General features: G+C 48.1%; 1 protein-coding gene across 12 annotated transcripts in view; it reads right to left on the reverse strand.

Moving 5' to 3' along the window:
- BCAS3 (BCAS3 microtubule associated cell migration factor) overlaps positions 1–18752 on the reverse strand; it is a 631049-nt gene that overhangs the window by 414353 nt on the left and 197944 nt on the right. For all 12 annotated transcript variants that reach the window (XM_077311257.1, XM_077311251.1, XM_077311253.1 and 9 more), the window contains exon 15: positions 289–553. In XM_077311257.1, coding sequence (XP_077167372.1) covers positions 289–553 — 265 coding nt within the window. The remainder of the gene's footprint in view (positions 1–288; positions 554–18752) is intronic.

Consider the following 18752-nt stretch of genomic DNA (forward strand, 5'->3'; position numbering starts at 1 on the left):
TAAGGTCAAAGATTTATTTAAGGCATGAGCTTTCGAGTGCAAGCATTCTTTGTTGGTCTTAAAGGTGCTACTGGACTCTGATTTTACCCTTTAGTTCCTCATGTTGTATTGACCCCCAACCATAAAATTATGCTAGTGTTCTTTCACAGAAGGCCTGGAGGATCATTGTCCATGGGGTCATGATGGGTCGGACACGACTTCGCACCTAACAACAACAACAGCAGGAGCCACTCTTTACCGGAACACAGAACAACCCCCCCCCCAAAAAAAAAATGCCCCGGCATTTACCGTGAAGAGGGGAACCAGACGGGCTGCTCGATAGCCCTGGGACGGGACTGCAGCGGCCGCCCTGCTTGGAGGTCAGCTCCTGTTCGATCTCTTCTAGCCCCGCACTCTTCTGGAAGCGGCTCATGCGGTTCACCACCCGTGGCGACATGTGCGTGCGCACGCAGGGATGCCCTCCATAGGGGTTGATGGGGAAGACGTGGGAGGTGCCCCGGAGAGTGCTGACCACCACCCAGCGGCAGTCGTGGCTGAAGGAGATGTCTTGCACCTGGAGAGATGGACGAGGAGGGGACAGAAGTTGTGCAGTGCAGTTAATAGCCAAGGCGGGCTCAGAGCAGTTTACAAGAAGAAGAAGAAGAAGAAGAAGAAGAAGAAGAAGAAGAAGAAGAAGAAGAAGAAGAAGAAGAAGAAGAAGAAGACTGGCTTAGACCATTTACGCACTGGGAACTTCATTGTCCCAGCTCCCATGCAGGATCACAAATCGGGGGCAGATGAGGTGTTCCATGCCAAATGCTCACCTATGTGGGTTCAAGAAGAGGTGGGGCAACCTGCCACAACTAAAACTCCAGCCTGCTGCCCAGCATGAAACCTCCAGTGCATAAATGGTCTTACAGTCACCTTCCCTTTCCTCTCCCCACTACAGACACCCTGTGAGGTGGGTGAGGCTGAGAGAGCCCTGATATCACTGCTTGGTCAGAACAGTTTTATCAGCACCATGGCGAGCCCAAGGTCACCCAGCTGGCTGCATGTGGGGGAGTGCAGAATCGAACCCGGCATGCCAGATTAGAAATCCGCACTCCTAACCACTCCACCAAACAATGGCTAAAGCATCATCATCATATAATTAAAAAATCCAGTGAAACACTATAAAAGAACAATAAAACACAGTAGACTTCCAATATTGCCCTTCAGTCGTCTGTGGCGCTTACAGCTAGACACAAACCTAAAAGCCTACCCCTATCACGTCACAGCTGACCTGATAACTACATGCCCATATGGAGGGAAATGAAACAGTCACCCACTTAACAAAGCAGGTGTGTTTTAATACGGTCACCTTCAGATTGGATTTCTGCAATTTGCTCTATACGGGCCTACCCTTGTCCTTGACCTGGAAATTGCAACAGGTGCAGACTGCAGCTTTTAGGGTCCTCACAGGTACATCTTGGAGGGCCCATATCCAGCCAGGACTGAGGCAGCTGCGTTGGTTGCCAGTTGCGGCCCGGATCGGATTCAAGGTTCTGGTATTAACCTTCAAGGCCATCTTCAGCTTGGGCCCTACTTACTTAAGGTATAACTTGCCTCTTTATGCCCCACACACCACTCTGCGGGTGCTAATCTACTGGAGATCCCTGGCCCCAGGGAAGTTTGCCTGGCCTCAACCCAGCCCAGGGCCTTTTCGGTCCCGTCCCCGTCCCCGTCCCCGTCCCCGTCCTGGTGGAATGAGCTCCCAGGTGAGCTGAAGGTCCTGATGGAGGTGGCACGTTCTACAGGGCCTATAAGACGGAGCTCTTCCGTGGGTCTTTGATTGAGGCTGGAGCAAGTGAGATCAGAGCCCCTCCTCAGGCTGGACCACCCCACAGACTATGCCAGTCATTCCCACCCCCATGACAGGTGGCAGGTGAACTTGGGGGGGGGGATTTATTTGCCGCTAATCTCATGGTTTTGATATGCTGGGTTTTAATGGGGGTTTTATTGGGGATTTTATTTGACCTTTGTTAACTGTCATGAGCCATTCTGGGAGTGGCAAGCGGTAAGTCTAACAAGCAAACAAATAAAAAGGCAAGCCAGATAAGATCCCAGTTATTTTGGGCGGGGGGGGGGGGTGTTCCAGTGCCCTGAATACCTCCTTCCCCTTCCTCGTGATTAACGAAACCAGAATAAATTATGGAGCGTCAAGACAAATAAGAGGTTAATAAGGATGAGCAGGCTCCCAAGGGGATCATAAGTTAGGCTCCCAACTTCAGGGTCAAAAGTTTGATTTGCCAGTTTAGGCTAACTTAGGAACTTTGGCAGGAATTTAACAATTCTCCATAAAGCAGCAGAGTGCCCTGAATCCTACTCTGAACGTTTTCTTGCCACGTCAAGGCCCAGATCAATAAAGCAAAATTGCTATGAAAAAAAAAGCCACAAAAAGCCCACAGGATTCTGGTGTGATTTTTTAAAACTGAATCTGGTCCTGCAAGCCTTTTTAAAAAAAAATCAGCACGTAAGGTACATATTGGTTGCTTGTTCTGGGGAATAGCATGAAAAATGAAGGGGAAATAATTGTCAGCAGAAATGACAGTTCTGTGCCAAGGTTTTGGATGTGGTCTACCCTTAAGATTTAAAGAGGGGGCCCTTCAGGAGGTGGAACTCTGCACTTTTCCTCTTAATTCATGTGTGTCAAAGTTGCCTGTAATTTGGAGCCAAGAGTTTGAAGATGAAGGCTGATCCTTCCGAGGTGCCTACCCTAGGAAACCACTTCCTTGCGCTGGAAAAGTCAAAACCCAATCAGAAATTAGCCGGGAGCTCAAACGCTCCTGTGGTTAAGTGGCTGGCGAGTCTAACCTACATGACAGGAGGCATGTTTCCATAGTCCTGTAAGCTACTGCAGACCGCAGCAAGATCTAAATGTAACATATTTCCTACCACGCTGGGCAGGACAGATTATTGGCGAGGTTTCTAGGAAGACACCTCCTTAGATGTTGGCACGGCCTAAAAGTCTTGAAACACGTTTGGAATGACATTTCTCAGTGTTTTCAAAAATTCGACTTAGGAAGTTTGTCTTAGGAAGGTCCTCTGACCCTTGTGTGTTGCCATACAACTGCCCTGCCTTACCTCCTCCCCCGCAAAATGAAAGCATGGGTGTTGAGTCTATCATTCTTCTCCATGAGACTGAAGACGAGCATCCATGGTGCTTAGTAATTATCAGCATTCGTAGGTATATGGAGTCAACTGCGTCCTTTCTCTGACTTTTTACTGTCGAGAAACCCCTGGAACATTTGTCAGGCCTCGAGAACCCCCAGGTCAGCAGGCCACGCCTTCCTGCCACACCCTCAGAAATAACATGTCACCAGAAATGACATCACCCAGACACTCCCACCGGATGTGATATCACCAGGGAGTGACAGCACAGAAATGTTTTCAGATGATTTGTGAACATAAGCATACCTGCGCTCTGGGAGGCTACTAGTTTGCTCTTCTTGACCAAAGGGAGACTACAGTGGGTGCCTGCAGAAACAGAGCCAGGGCAGGCCTATGCCGCTCCATCACCTCCATCCCCCCCTCAAGCCAGAAACAGGGCAGAAGCAGGCCTATGTCTCTCCATCCCCTTTCCCCAACACCAGAAACAACCTACTCCGCAGGGTCAACACCAGAAACAACCTACTCCACAGGGCCAAGAGCAGGGCTGGGGCAGGCCTATGCCACTCTGTTCCCCCCTTCTTCCCCCCAGTTTAGTAAAAACAAGAGCACTTGCCTTTCTGAACTCCAGTCACTACCAAGAGCTACGAGCCTCAGCCAGGAAGGATTTGTTTGACCAGGACCCCTCCCCTGCCCACCCCCTCCAGCCCAATTAATGACCATTTTGGGGGGGGGGAGTATCAACCTGACCATATATGGTTATATATAAAATTAACTCCCACCCAATTGGAAAAACGCTTCTGGGGTTATCATGAAACCCCAAGGTCTCATGAAACACTGGTTGAGAAATCCTGGTCAACTGCAAAGATTGGGGTGTTCATGTGCATAATGCAGGAGCCAAAAGTCGCATGTCTGGATCAGAGGGTGACACTCAGGTCACTTGCCTGAGTGTCATCTCATTAAGAGTATCAACTGTTGTTATGGGGGCCAGCTCTGGGTTGGGAAACACCTGGAGATTTGGGGGAAGCAGCCTGAGAAGGCCAGGCTTTACGGAGGGAAGGGCGGGACTTCAACTGCGCATAATGCCCTATATCCCACCCTCCCAAGTAGCCATTTTCTCCAGGGGGACTGATCTCTGTTGGCAAGAGATCAGCTATAATCCCAGGACACCTCCAGCCACTATCTGGAGGATGGCAACCCTAACTACTGTTTCATGTTAACTGATGGAAGATGTTTTCCACACACACCTCTTTCACTCCCTTTCGAACAGAATGCGGCTTTTAATAAATACATAAAAGGGTCACAATTTTAGTCTTGGGAATATGCCTGGAGTATTTTAATCCACATTAGTTTTAAGAGAAAAACTTATTTCAGTTGATCTTTTTAAAAAATCAATTTAATCTTTTTTAAAAAAAATCCATCTTTAAAACATCGTGTATAATCCACCTTGGCAGTAGCCTAAGGAACTCAGATCAGACAGGACAGACATGAAAGGCCTACATACTCTGTAAACTTCTATTGGTTTCAGATCAGTACAGTGGTCATAATTTGCTCAAAGAACCTAAGTGGTTGTGGGTTATATCCAGCGGAAAAGTTCATGGAAGGGGTTGGCAGAGAGCATCTTTCCATGCCTTTCCCTTCCCCAAGCGGCCTGCAAAATGCAAGCGGAGTAAGGAAGAGAAGGTAATTTTGCCTGATCCCCCCCCCCACACACACACTTTTCCTGATCCAGATGGGAATGCACTGGTGATTAAGGGCTGGGCAAAAGCAGAGAGTGGTAGCCTCTGGTAGTACATATTTTAGAGCAGGGGTAGTCAAACTGCGGCCCTCCAGATGCCCATGGACCACAATTCCCAGAAGCCCCTGCCAGCGAATGCTGGCAGGGGGCTCCTGGGAATTGTAGTCCATGGACATCTGGAGGGCCGCAGTTTAACTACCCCTGTTTTAGAGGATGAGCTCCAAAGCAGATATTTTTATATCAGAAAGACCAGTTGGACCAGCACCAAACAGATTTTTTTCTTTGCCACCCTTCAAGCCCTTTGATTTTATGCATGATTGCATTTCTCATGAGAATTTGGCCACTGAGGAAGACCCCTCGGGGACAAAACGCATTTGGTCCACTCCACGTTGGTTTATTCCACGTGTAGTTAGAATTGTGATGTTTTTTAATTATGACCACTAGGTGATTTATAGATGTTTTTAAAATCTTGAATGTGTGCACTTTCTGTAATAAATATATGGCTGGGAGTGGGGCCAGAGGCCAAAATGCAGCACCTTGCAACATGGCATATAGGCTGCCAACGCGTGATGCTCCAGCAGGATCTTCAGAGCAAACAGCAGGCGGTTTGGGGAAGGTGGCAAAAGGTCCACCCTTCCAACTCCTCCTGCAAAATGTGCCGGTTGACCCTGCTCTACACAGTTCATGGGACAGGGCTGAGAATTCTTATTTACAGAGCCCTGCCCTGTTAGACAACAACGAATGGTGATTCCCAAGATTCAGGCAAGGCAGTCCTTCAAAGAGGTCAACCCTTGAAAAAGTGCACCTGCTAAGCAGAGAGAGAGGAAGAGGATTGTGCTTCTAGGCACCACCCCAGATAATCTGTGCCTAGAAACCTCGGCAGTGACCCTGAGCACAGCGCAAAGGTACACAAGAGGTGCCTTTCTGCTCAATCAGGCCAACTGGCTATCCAAGGTCATTGTCTTCTACTCCGACTGGCAGCTGCTTTCCAGGCAACTGGGAGAGACCAGATCAGGGGTAGTCAAACTGCGGCCCTCCAGATGTCCATGGACTTCTGGAGGGCCGCAGTTTGACTACCCCTGGACTACATTCTCTAATCAGCCCTGATATACAGTTGGGGCATGATTACTCATCCCTACTAGAGTCCAACGGGAAGGAGACGGAACCAAAGCTGAGCCGTGAGCAGCCTCCGTAGAGGGTGGGTTTCCCCAGGATTTTAAAACTTTTGATTTTTCTTCCTGTCTCAAAACTTGCTAGTGGTTGTCTTGAACTGGCTGAGCTAAGGATGCGGACAAAGCCTTCTGCTTGTAAAACCCAGCAAGGGATGCTGTCAATCAAAGTTGACAGTAATGGGAGACACCCCCCCCCCCAAAAAAAAAAAAAAGATTTGGTCTGAATTTGCTTAAAGAAGCCCATTGAATCTTTTGACCCACTCAGTCTCCTCATCAAAGCTGAGGATCCCTTATATAATTACCTCTTATGAGGGTCTCAAAGCCTGAGCAAGGGAGGGATTTAGTTCTTTTCAGAAGCTGGTTTTTATACAACCCTGTGATGGAAATCACATTCCTCCCCTTTGGAGGACATGCAAGACATCTTCAAGTAGCTTGGGGTTCAAGTGCTTTAGCCAAAGAAAACTCCTCAAAAGCAACGACTGAATGAAAAAAATATATATATGTTTTTGCAACAAAGATAAGCCCAACGCAGGTGAATGGGGCTTAAAGGCAGCAAATGAAAACACAGGAGGGAGGGGATTAGCTTTCATTACATGATTAAATGGCCCGAGCTTAAGCCAAATTCAGCAGAGCTTTCGACAAGGCTGGCTCACACAATGCCGGGGGTGCTCCTGTTGGGATAAGGCCACAATCCAATCTCAAACAAAGTATTCCAGAGACACATTTCAAAATATTCCAGACAAAAGCAGGGAGGATTCGCAGAGCTCGACGTCTCCGTGTCTGAAGCCTTCAAAAGAGAAATGGATTTAAAGACCCACAATAAGACACTGGCCTGAAAGAGCGTCACTCATCGTAGTACTTCATCAACGGGACGTGGAGAGCCTCCGCCCTCTCCCATCCCTTTGCTCCCAATTCAGCTGCCCACCTGTCCTTTTTTAGTTCACTGGCACAGCAAAAGAAGGCGCTGTGTTGTTCAGGAGGTTCCCCAAAATCCTGAGACTGGATTTGGACAATGTGATGAACAGGACTTTTCTTAAACTACGGGTAACATGACAAACTCTGTTCAGTCCACTAGATCAGTAGTCCCCAACCCCTGGGCTGAGGACCAGTACTGGTCCGTGAATCAGTCGGTACTGGGCCGCAGTTCCTTCTCGTCCTCCTCCTCGGCTGCTTTCTCGGGGGCTGCCCTGCCACTCTGCCGCCAGCTCACCTTTGGTGGTCTCCAGCGGCCGCCATGGCTGGGGCTCCCCCTCGGCGTGGCACTGCACAGCTGCTGTTGGCAGCGCCCCCCAGTGGGCAGTGGGAAGTCAGGGGTGCCGGCAGGAAAGCAAGCGGAGCAGGGGCTCAGGCGGTGGCGGCAACGTCCCTCGGCAAAACACTACGCCCGCGGGCCTCAGTAAAATTGTCAAGCATTGACTGGTCCCCAGTGATAAAAAGGTTGGGAACCACTGCTCTAGATGCATGCAACAAATCCCAGTTTGTGCGCAAACTCCACAGTCGCCTGCTTCTTCCTGCTGCCCTGCGTCCCCCACAGGGAGTGCGATCACTGCAGCCAAGCAGCCACAAGGCTGTGAATGCAGATCTCATAATGAAACAATCATTACCACAAGCAGCAGTCCGGAAACCATCTTAAAAACCCAGCTTGAAACCCAGCCTTGATACCTACTTAACAAACAAAAACAAAAAACAAACAAGGATTTGTTGGGCTGCCTGTATTCACATCACCACAAATGGATCTGATCCAGCCACAGTTCATTTCAGCATCTGAGCGCACTCTGACAGTCTCTGGCAACTCTGGTAGAACTGGTTTCCTTTATCACAGTTCAAAATGGACTTCAATCCCAAGGGTACAGGACAGGTGGGCAGAGAGGAAATTTGGATGGCCAAACTGTGACTTCCCAGATGTTCATGGACTACAAGTCTCATGAGCCCCTGGCAGCATGGCCAATGGGCCCAGGGGAATTGTAGTCCATGAACATCTGGAGAACAAGGTTGGCCATCCCTGCCCTGTAATAAGGGAAATAGAGAACAACAAGAGGGTACCATGCTGGATATAAAAATCTAATTCCATTCTTCTTACCATCTCACTTCTTATCCCACCTTTCCTACAAGACCCTCGGACTGGTAGACGGACTGGTAGACTGGTAGACGTTCACATTATCCTCATGACAACCACGTGGAATAGATTAAGGCTGAGAAACAGCAACAGAATCAATGTCTCTCTCTGTGAGCTGAATAGAGGGGCTGAGCTCACATCTCCCACAGCCTAGTCTGGTACTCTCACTGATACGTCGGACTTACCCACTCTGCTTTCTGTGTTTTCGGGCTATGGCTTGGCCAACAAAGAGAAGCCAGTTGACCCGTTGGCCCACTATTATGCACTCTCTCATCAGATTCAGTTTCTTAGCCGCAGATACCAAGTGAAAATTGGCAACAAGCACAAATGGCTACTACAACAGCCAAGAGCCATCACGGGAGGTGCTTCTAGAGCTGTGTCCAGAAGATTAAAAAAAAAAAAAGAACGACCACAGAAAAGTCGGTCCTAAGTAACAGTCTGCAAGCGGCCATCACAACAGAATTCTTTACTGCTCTAGCAATGAAGAAGCAGTGCAGGATCCCATTAGTGGTTTTCCAAGTTTATGCTGAAGCCCTCCAATTTACGGCCATCCTGTGGGCTAATGTACCAAGCATACCATTTATTTATAATGTATTTCTGCATTTGTTGTTAATTATGAGGTTATGTTTGGAGAGTAAAGATCAATGAGAGCTCTTTATTGCCCATATATTTACATTACTGCTTCGGGGGTGGCTGGCGACGGACTTCAGGTATGCTCTGTTGAGATTCTAGGGTGCAGTTGGACTTCCCAACAAGCTGGTCTGGATGGTGCTTAATCTAGCGTGCTACGGAGTGAGACAACGGCTCCCAAAGCCATAACTGGCTTCTGAGAAGCTCAAAGGTGCTGATGCTTTTTCTCTGAAGGGCTCCAAACGAAAACAGACATGCGTAGGTGCAGTGTAGTGCTTCCTTCATGAACATATTCTACTGTGTGCAGGGAATCTTCTGTTAGAGGGATCCATCCACTGTCTTCTTCAATTCGTGGCTTGTTCCTCCTTAGGCTGGCAATGTTAGCTGGGGCTGGAACAAACCCGACCAGCAGGAACTCCCTACAACAGGGGATCTTCAACCCTTTTAAAACTGCGGGTACCTCTAGAATTCTGACAGAGGGTGGTGGGTGTAACCACAAAATGGCTGCCAGAGGAGGCGGAGCCAACCACAGATTGTCAGGGAGTAACTCCGGTAGCAACTCTTTAACATTCGAGGCAGAAACTTTGTTAAACAGGATGCCTTTTAAAGTGAACACACTGTTTTAAAATATTTTCTTGCGTTCACACACAGTAACTTCAGCTAGATTTTGAGTTCAGTAGTACTTCTGAGACCAACAAGCGTTTCGGGGCATAAGCGTTTGAGAGCCAAAGATCCCTTTGCCAGACACAGTAGAAGTGGAGCTCTTTCGTTCTACTGACGTTACAAGAGCAAACCTGCATGGGCTGATTTTATTAAATGCTGATTTTATGACCTTAGGCAGGCTGTGAGTGGGTGGGCAGGAAGGGATGTGCCGGTGTTTGTCTCTTGTGGCCCTTCCTCGCATACCCAGGAAATTGCTGATCACCACTGTGGGATGGGAGGTGAATTTCCTCCAGGCCAGGCTGGATTCTGGAGATTTTTGGTGGGGAGGGGGATCACTGGGGCATGAAATTGAGGTCACTGTGGGTGGGCAGGTAGTTGTTAGTTCCTGCATTGTGCAGGGGGTTGGAATAGATCACCTTGGAGTTCCCTTCCAGCTCCACATTTCTGATTCTATGAACCCACACTTAACAGTTCATATAACTTCAAGAGACATTTAAAGTTTAAAGTCCTGCTTTCTGCTCTTCACAAACTGCCACACACGGCATCAAAATTGATGGAAGTTCATGGCAGTTCTTCAGTTCGAACACTATTTCATGACCAGCTAAAATTTGTGACAAACCTTAGTTTGTCAGCTGGTTCTTGTCCATCTCTGTGTCCCTGTTGTGGAGAAACCAGGAGTATAAGCATCTAAACCAGTGGTTCTCAAACGTGGGGTCCTGACCCAAAATGGCCCCTTCCGTGGGGTTGCCAGGTTGGTGGTCGCGGCGGCGGCAGGAGCAGGAGGTGGCGGTGACTGGGGGCGGCTGGCGGAGGACGAGCCATGGTACTGGCCACCTCCACGCTACCTCCAGATTGTTCTGCGCCTGCTGCACACGCTGCCCCCGCTCTGGTTTCTGTTTCCTCCTCGTGAGAAGGAGGCCGGGCTGAGCCGAGGGCAACAGAAATGCCCACTCCTTCCTCCTGCACCTGCCGGTGGCAAGCAGCGGAGGCACATCCTGCGGGAGCTCCATGCACACCGGAGCACAGGCGAGGAAGAGCAGGTTGATGCTGCGGCCACCACTGCTGCTGCTGGGGCTTCTGGCTTGGGCTGTGCTGCTGACTGCAGCCTTGCCTCCCGGAGACAGCAGGGCCCATCTGGCCTTCCGCCAGCGTGGCAGGTCAGCCCAGATTTCCTGTCGCTCACCCTTCCTTAGGTGAGAGAATCCACAGGAAGATGGGTGTGAGTAGAAAGGCATCCGACAGGAAAAGTTTCCCCTCCGTCCATGCCTTTCTGTCTGCCTCTCCCGCACCCATGCACGGGTCACCCCACGTGTGCACATGTGCATGCCGCCCCGCACGTGCGCGCCCCAACCCAGCCCCAGCATGTACGCACACCGACCCCACCGCCACTGCGGTTGGGGTTGCAGACTGATTGAGAACTGCTGATCGAAACAGATTCTATTCCAGTAGCATGCTAGGGACTAACAAGATTTTGGGGGTATGGGCTTCATGGTGTCAAAGCTTCCTTCCTCAGATTCCATTGAGAGCACTGGCTCTCGAAAGCATAAACTCCCAAAATCTCGTCACTCTCTCAGGTGTTCCTGGACCATAATCTAGCTGTTCTCCTGCAGACCACCATGCTATCTAAATACAGACTTTATGATTGTCTGATTTCTGTTAGTGACTTTGGGAGCCAACATCTGGATGAAAATCAAGACAGAAATCTAATGCCTCCATAACGTGACAAGGCAATCCTTAGGGCAGGGGTAGTCAAACTGCGGCCCTCCAGATGTCCATGGACTACAATTCCCAGGAGCCCCCTGCCAGCGAATGCTGGCAGGGGGCTCCTGGGAATTGTAGTCCATGGATATCTGGAGGGCCGCAGTTTGACTACCCCTGCCTTAGGGTATCCAGGACCCAGGCTGCTTAATGCTGTAAAAGTTTTTTCTTTTTTTAAAACCAGCTATTTAAACTGGAACTGGAATTTGGTAAAGCTGTAAAATCAGCAGCATATCTTTCAGGTGCTCAAACTGAATCAACAGTCTCTTTGGGGGCCAGTTTTGAAGGAAGGCAAGAATCGTGTCCTGGATGTTCCATACTTGGGGCCATTTCGCACGGGGATCTTTGTTGCAAATTGTTTGCGGAATGAAAAATCGCCATTTAAAATAGTGGAATTCGTCGTTTTGCACACCTGGCTTTGTAGTGGAATCAGTTGCGTTTTTTAGCGTTTCCCACAGGCTTCCGGTCTCGGCAGAAATCGCTAGAAAGGAAGCGCTATTGCCAAGCTCGTCCCGCCCCTGGCCGTCAAGCAGCCAATGGGCAGCCGTTAGCATGCTCCCAAACAGCCGCTTTCCCTTTAAGAAAGGTTTTTTTAAAAAAAAACAGACCCATAGCAACGAATCTGTGTAGATTCGTTGCTACGGAGAGACCCATCCAGCTGCCTAATGTGAGCTGTCGTTTGATTGTATGATCGTTTGCACGCTGCCTCGAGTGATAAAAAAAAATCCCCCCCCCCTTCTCACGGGCTCGATTTTCGGCTGAATTTATGTGTAAAAAATAAAGGGACTTTATTTCAGCAAACGGGCTTTTAAGTGGTTTGTGCTTAGTGACTAAAGGTGAAGGACTGAAGCCAGGGAAGCCTCTAAACAGAAAGAGGCTCGCCGGTGCGTTTATCCCCGCTCGCTCCGAGAAAAAAAAAATGGCGATCGCTTCGCCGGAAGTTTGGAGGAGAGAGCCAGGGGGAGGGACTTTGAAGAACCAGCAACAATGGTAACGCACAGGTCTTTAGCGCTAGTGTTGCAGATTGGTTGCAGGAGTGTATTGCTATCCGGAGGGTGAATCCACTTTTCTGGATTCCCCTGAAAGCGCCACAACGAAGCGCTTTTGGCGGGTCGGTTTCAGGATTGTTGCAGATTGTCTACGACGTCGTGGGTTATGGCAAATTAGTAGCGTTTCCAATTAGCAACCATTGTGCTATTTTGAAGCCGTGCGAAATGGCCCTTGGTTTTAGAGGCTCTCTAATTGGAATGAAGAGTAAGGAAATCAAAATAGCATCCCTGGTGAGACCCATTTGGTATTTCTTTTGGAACCTCTCCTTGAAGCTCAGCCATGGCTCTGCATCTGGTAGTGTTTCAAGCAAAGGAACTTTCCTGAAGCCAAACCAATATTTTCTCAACCCAAAAAGGTGTTTGTAAAGAATTGTGGAAGGTGATTCTGTTGGCTGTAAACCTTCTGGAAGGATCAGGTTACTGCCTGGACTTTTCACTGTTTTGTTTTCTTCTTGGTATTAGTTTAACAGCCTCTGTTAGAGTGCTCAAGAATTGGGTGTCCCATTAGTCTGAACATTCTTCGGTCACTGGGTTTATGAAGGATCCTGGGCTTCTTTCAGGATGGAATTCTTCTCATGTCTTGGGCCAACTCATTCACTCAGGCCTTGGGACAGTGAAGTTGGCTCCCTTGCAGCTTTCTGCTCCAGTAAGAATACTGTAATATTTCCACTCCAAATATGAAAATACTCTTTTGGGGAAGTTTTTTGCCTGCATTGTTTCCCCATCTGCTGTTGCTTTGACACCATTCTTGTCCCCACTTAGACCTCATTTCTCTTTGCCAATATGACCCTAGCCAGTCAAGCCATCACTTAGGTACTGATGTGGCAGGGTCACATGGGCGAGCCAAGCCAATCACGTTATATGTGATGCTACCAAGCCGGTTAGATGTGGCTATGTACTAATGTCACCAAAGTGGAGCAAAACCTATTCTGGCTGAGTGCAACATATTTTAAGAATGCTGTCTGTACTCAAAGCAACTTCCAGTTTGGTGTAATGGTTAAGAGTGTGGACTTCTAATCTGGTGAGCCGGGTTCGATTCTGCACTCCCCCCCGCCTCCCATGCAACCAGCTGGGTGACCTTGGGCTCGCCACGGCACTGATAAAACTGTTCTGACCGGGCAGTGATATCAGGGCTCTCTCAGCCTCACCCACCCCACAGGGTGTCTGTTGTGGGGAGAGGGAAGGGAAGGCGACTGTAAGCTGCTTTGAGCCTCCTTCGGGTAGAGAAAAGCGGCATATAAGAACCAACTCTTCTTCTTCTTCCCTGACCCAAACCAACTGTCTATTTATTGTACAGAAGAAACGTGAGACCTTTTATCAGTTGCTGGTGGGAAGGGCCCTCAAGTTACTGCCGACTTACAGGGACCTGTTAGAAGAACACCTTTGTCCCAAGATTCAAACACAGAACCCATAACTATCAAAGCCTTTACCAACTCAGCATTGCAAAAATGTGCAAAATCTAAACTGAGAAAAAAACTTATACATTCCATAGGGTGGGCATGATCACTGAAAAGGCCAAAGCCCAGAGATGGACTTCCAAAAGTGACTTTTGACAATCTAAGGTTGGGAGTAAGGTGGGGGGGAAGGAGGAGGAGGAGGAGGAGGAGAGAGAGAGAGAGAGAGAGAGAGAGAGAGAGAGAGAGAGAGAGAGAGAGAGAGAGAGAGAGAGAGAGAGAGAGAGAGAGTCCTTTCTGAATAAGCAAAGGCTTGCAGCCCCTATTACAATAAACACTTTAACCTCCCAAACTGCCAGGGACCTTTTGATGCTCATGAAAATGTGTGTGGAAAATGCATCACTTCCCTGCCAGCTCAGTTGATCCCTAAGTAGCATCTTACCGATGCAGTCAGACACTTGATGGATCAGCTGCTCTCTCACCTTGGGGGTTTGTCTGCAAGAGTTGTTTACTGCAAGCTGGAAATGATTGAAAGCCTCTGCAACGGCCTGTCTGACTGCTGGGCACCCTTTTCTAATGTGTGTTTCAACCAGTGTCTGGAGGACGGCTGATTTCCTGACTCCCACTGCAGAGTCACGCGTTAAGCAGCTATCGATCAGTCGTCATGACTTGGTAGTGTGTTACGTCCTCCCTATCAGGACCCTCTGAGCAGCCTTTGGGGCTTTGGGGCTCCTTTAATTTAGGGAACAGAAGACTATGCGGGAAGCATAATAGAGATTTACAGAATGAGGGTGGAATGCGGGAATCTGTTCACCCTCCCTTATAATACAAAGGCTCAGGAGTTATCCAAAGTGACAGGTGGTTGAAAACAAGCAAAAATGGGTGGTGGGGGGAGGTTCTTCATATTTCATAGTAATTGACTTATAGAAATTCATACCAAGAATTGGCGACAGCTACTATCTTTGCTGGGGTTAGAAAATTCAGGAAGAATCACCCCCTCAATGGCTTTTCACCCTGATAGCTTAATGGAACCTGCATGTACTAAGGCAATCTACCTACATACAAACCAGTTGATTCTCTACTAATAGTGGGTGCTCTACTTGACTTCGGGATATTCCTTTATTATACATTATTATTATATATTATTCCTTAAAAATAGCCTACCTACTTACTAACATTTTAAAATATCTTCCGCTGAAACATAACTTGGGGCAGATTTCTGCAGATTCCTTCTTCTGAGAGATTTTGTTTTCATGGGTGTACGACCCCAGATATATTATTCCACCTACTCCTGGAATGACCCAGGTTTGCACAGTTTCACAGTCCCTTAGTTTAGCGACGCCTTCTCTCTCCCCCCCCCCCCGGCCCTTTACTTCATCCCCCCCAGCCCTTTACAACACACTTCATTGTTGTGGCGTGTCTGTATCTTATTTTGAAGGGATGTTTAAACATTACCATAGCAATCAGAGAGCGCTAGGGCAGTGGTTGAGAGTAGAGGAGTAAACTACCCCCCGCCCCACCGGGCCTCAGTAAAAGGCATTGAGTGGTCCCCAGTGAGTGGTCCCCGGCGTTGAGTGGTCCCCGGTGATAAAAAGGTTGGGGACCACTGCCTTAGTTGACTACTTGAAGAAACTGAAATGCAGATGAGCAACACTGGATAAAAGTTATTCTAAGTGAAAATAATCCAACACTGATTGCAAAAGTACCACATTTTATCGGTAATTCTATAAAAATCTTTTATGGAAACTGCAATTGTTTAAAAATTTAATATTCTCTTTTTACTGATTCTGTTTATGCCAGTAAAGGTACTCTGAATATACCAGTTGCAGGGGACTAATCTGCAGGTTCTCGCTTTGATGAACAGTTTGTGGACTTCCTGGGGTGTCCATACGACTACACAAGAGAGACCTAGAGTCTACCCTTATCCTTGATCCAGAAACTACAACTGGTGCAGAATGCTGCGGCCAGAATTCTCACTAAAACATCATGGAGATCCCACATCCGGCCGGTACTCCAACAACTTGGCTGGCTCCCAGTTGAGTTCTGGATTAAGCTTAAAGTTTTGGTAACCTCCTTTAAGGCCATACGCAGTTTGGGCCCAGTGTATTTGAGAAACGGCCTCCCTGCCTATACCCCCAAAAGATCCTTACACTCCGCTACCTCCAACTGGCTGCGGATCCCTGGCCCCAAAGAAGCATGCCAGACCTTAACAAGGGCCACAGCCTTCTCGGTCCTGGCCCCCACCTGGTGGAACGAGCTCCCTGAGGAGATCAGAGCCCTGCCTGAACTCCCACAATTCCGCAGGGCCTGCAAAAGGGAGCTCCTCCACCAGGCATTCGCTTGAGGCCGACCGACTCGGAACATCTGCTGGGCCCCCCCCCAAAGACACCCTCCCATGACTGAACAATTTGATCTCCCCAGCGTTGTTGTTATTCATGTTGTGTTGTGAATTGTTACTTGACAGATTGTGTTATGATGTTCTATTGAAATGTGTATGTTATAGATCAGGGGTAGTCAAACTGCGGCCCTCCAGATGTCCATGGACTACAATTCCCAGGAGCCCCCTGCCAGCATTCGCTGGCAGGGGCTCCTGGGAATTGTAGTCCATGGACATCTGGAGGGCCGCAGTTTGACTACCCCTGTTATAGATTGTTATAATGTTCCATGTAAATTTTTGCAATGTTCCATGTAAACCGCCCAGAGCCGTAAAGAATGGGCGGTATAAAAATCCAAATAAATAATAACTAAATAATCCTGCAGTCCTGTTCAAGTGCCACCCATTTCAGTGCACACAATCAATCAAGAATCTCACCCCAGTTTTTGGCCAAAAATTCGCTCTAAAGCAGCTTAAAACGAATGAAAAACAAATGCGGGTATCAATCAAAGCAGGAATTCAAACGGGTTGGGTTCTTAGTAGCTTTTTTATGAAGCCTGGCCTCTCTCACTGGCCTTGAGGATGCTAATTTGCAGAGGTGAAGAGAACAATCAGCTGGAGCAGAATGAAGACTTCTGAACTGCTCATTCTCCACCCGCACCCTCATCGGTGTCTGTGGATAGCTTGGAGAAAGCAGGTTGTTAGCAACAGATTCCCAATCCTATCCTGGTAGCACTCACATGCACCGTTTATGCACTGGAGGTTTCATGCCAGGCTGCTGGCTGGAGTTTTAGTTGTGGCAGGTTACCCCACCTCTTCCTGCACCCATATTGGTGAGCATTTGGTCTGGTGCACCTCATCCGCCCCTGATCTGTGCTCCTGCATGGGAGCGGGGGTAGTGAAGTTCCCAGTGCATAAATGGTCATGGAGGTGAAAATTATTGTTGCAGCAAGGGGAATCTGCTGGCGGCAGGGGTGTGCAAAAAAAAAAAAAAAGGATATTTGCCAGATTCAGGTATACTGAACCTGAAAAATACAAGTATTTCCCAGATATTTCCAAATCCCAATACTGGTATGGTATTCAGATTTGGTAAATATTCAGAAAACCAAATACACCACATAGCTGCTTGTGTCTCTTCTCACTCCCCATCCCATTATAAAAAGACTGGACCAGGGGGTCCAATTCTATGGACCCCCTAAGAATATGCCCTCATCTTCCATTATTTTCAATTTTTTTTAGGGGGGGAATGTGTTTAAAGGACTCACAGTCCCTTTAAGTGCCTTCTTCAAGTTGTGACTTCAGGCTGAACTCCAAAGGCATTTAAAGGGCTCATGGTTCCTTTAAATGCCTTCTTCAAGTTGAGAGTTCGGCTAAAAGGCATTTAATTTTGGCTGTCCAACGATCCTGAAAAGTCCCAAAAATATTCAGGCTTGGTCATATTCAGCCTGCTCTATATCCTGCTGAAAGAATATCTGGAAAACACTGATAAGGTATTTTTCAGTTAGGATTAGCAGAATGCACACCCCTACTGACAGGTGGATCTGAAGTTATCTGGCGGTCTCACAGAGTGACCTGATTGACTCAACTTAACTACTTGTCCTTGGATCTCTGCCACTTTCTGTCCACCCCCCTCTGTGATTTCCCCCCTCTGATCCCACTAATACCTTTTTTCTTGTTTATCTCTACAAATGTTTCCAAACACTACCCTGGTCTTATCACTGCCTTTGATCTGATCCTGCTTTGCTTTCTGCTTGGACTTCCATGTGTCTGGGGCCCAGTCCTGCCAAGCGTCTTCCGTGTCCCTGATCACATCAAGATTCTGCAACCAGCTCACCACAATCCGCCCACATAAACCTGGCGGCTTCTATCCCAAGCTCAGATGAAGTCTTTTGTCTCATTCTTCCTCTGCCTTGCTGCCTCACTTCTTCCTGTCTTCCAAACTACTTCAGCTTTCCCCCTCCCATTCCCCCTAAACCTTCTGCATCAAAGGTGGCACAAACTTGCCAAAGCTGAAATGGAAACAGAGGTCCCATGTTCGGAAACAAACCCAAGGAGTGGAGTAGCGCGAAAACCACAGAGTATGGAATTTCATCCCCCTCTGAGATTTGTTAATCGCTCTGGGGAGGTCAGCTTCCGATAACAGAGTGATCAAAGGGTCAGTTTACCCGGAGAGTGCCTGCTCACACAGACACTATCCAGAATCTGGGGCAGCCAAGTCAACGTGCGTGAACACACCCCTTGGTTTTGATGCAGTATCATGTGCTTAGAGAATAGGGCACAGCTCAGAACAAATTTCCATTCACTGCATCTAGGAAGTGTGCGGAATCTGACTGGCATAAAAATGTCATCAAGCGATCAGATTTTTTATCCTGCCCTTCCTAAATGGAGCTCAGGATCGTATACATAGTTTTGCCTTCTTCTACAGCAGGCTTTCTCAATCACGGTTTCTAGACAGTCCTGGAAGGGTGTCCTGAATGAGTGGAAGATAATTAATTATTCATTCTTAAAACTTCATGAATATTAATTGGTATATGGCCAATGATGGGCCCCAAGTCGGCATGTCCACAGCCATGCTTCCTAACCATATTCTGCAGAATCGCACACCTTATGGGGTTTCTCAAAGCCTGCAGGAAGTTTCAGTGGTTTCCCAACGGTAACAAAGTTGAGAAAGGCTGTTCTGAGATTATGTGACAGGTCCAGGCCCCATATGTATATCCTATATAACTCCATTA

The sequence above is a fragment of the Paroedura picta genome, chromosome 15 (genome assembly GCF_049243985.1).
Source record: "Paroedura picta isolate Pp20150507F chromosome 15, Ppicta_v3.0, whole genome shotgun sequence".
In the NCBI taxonomy this organism is placed as follows: Eukaryota; Metazoa; Chordata; class Lepidosauria; order Squamata; family Gekkonidae; genus Paroedura; species Paroedura picta.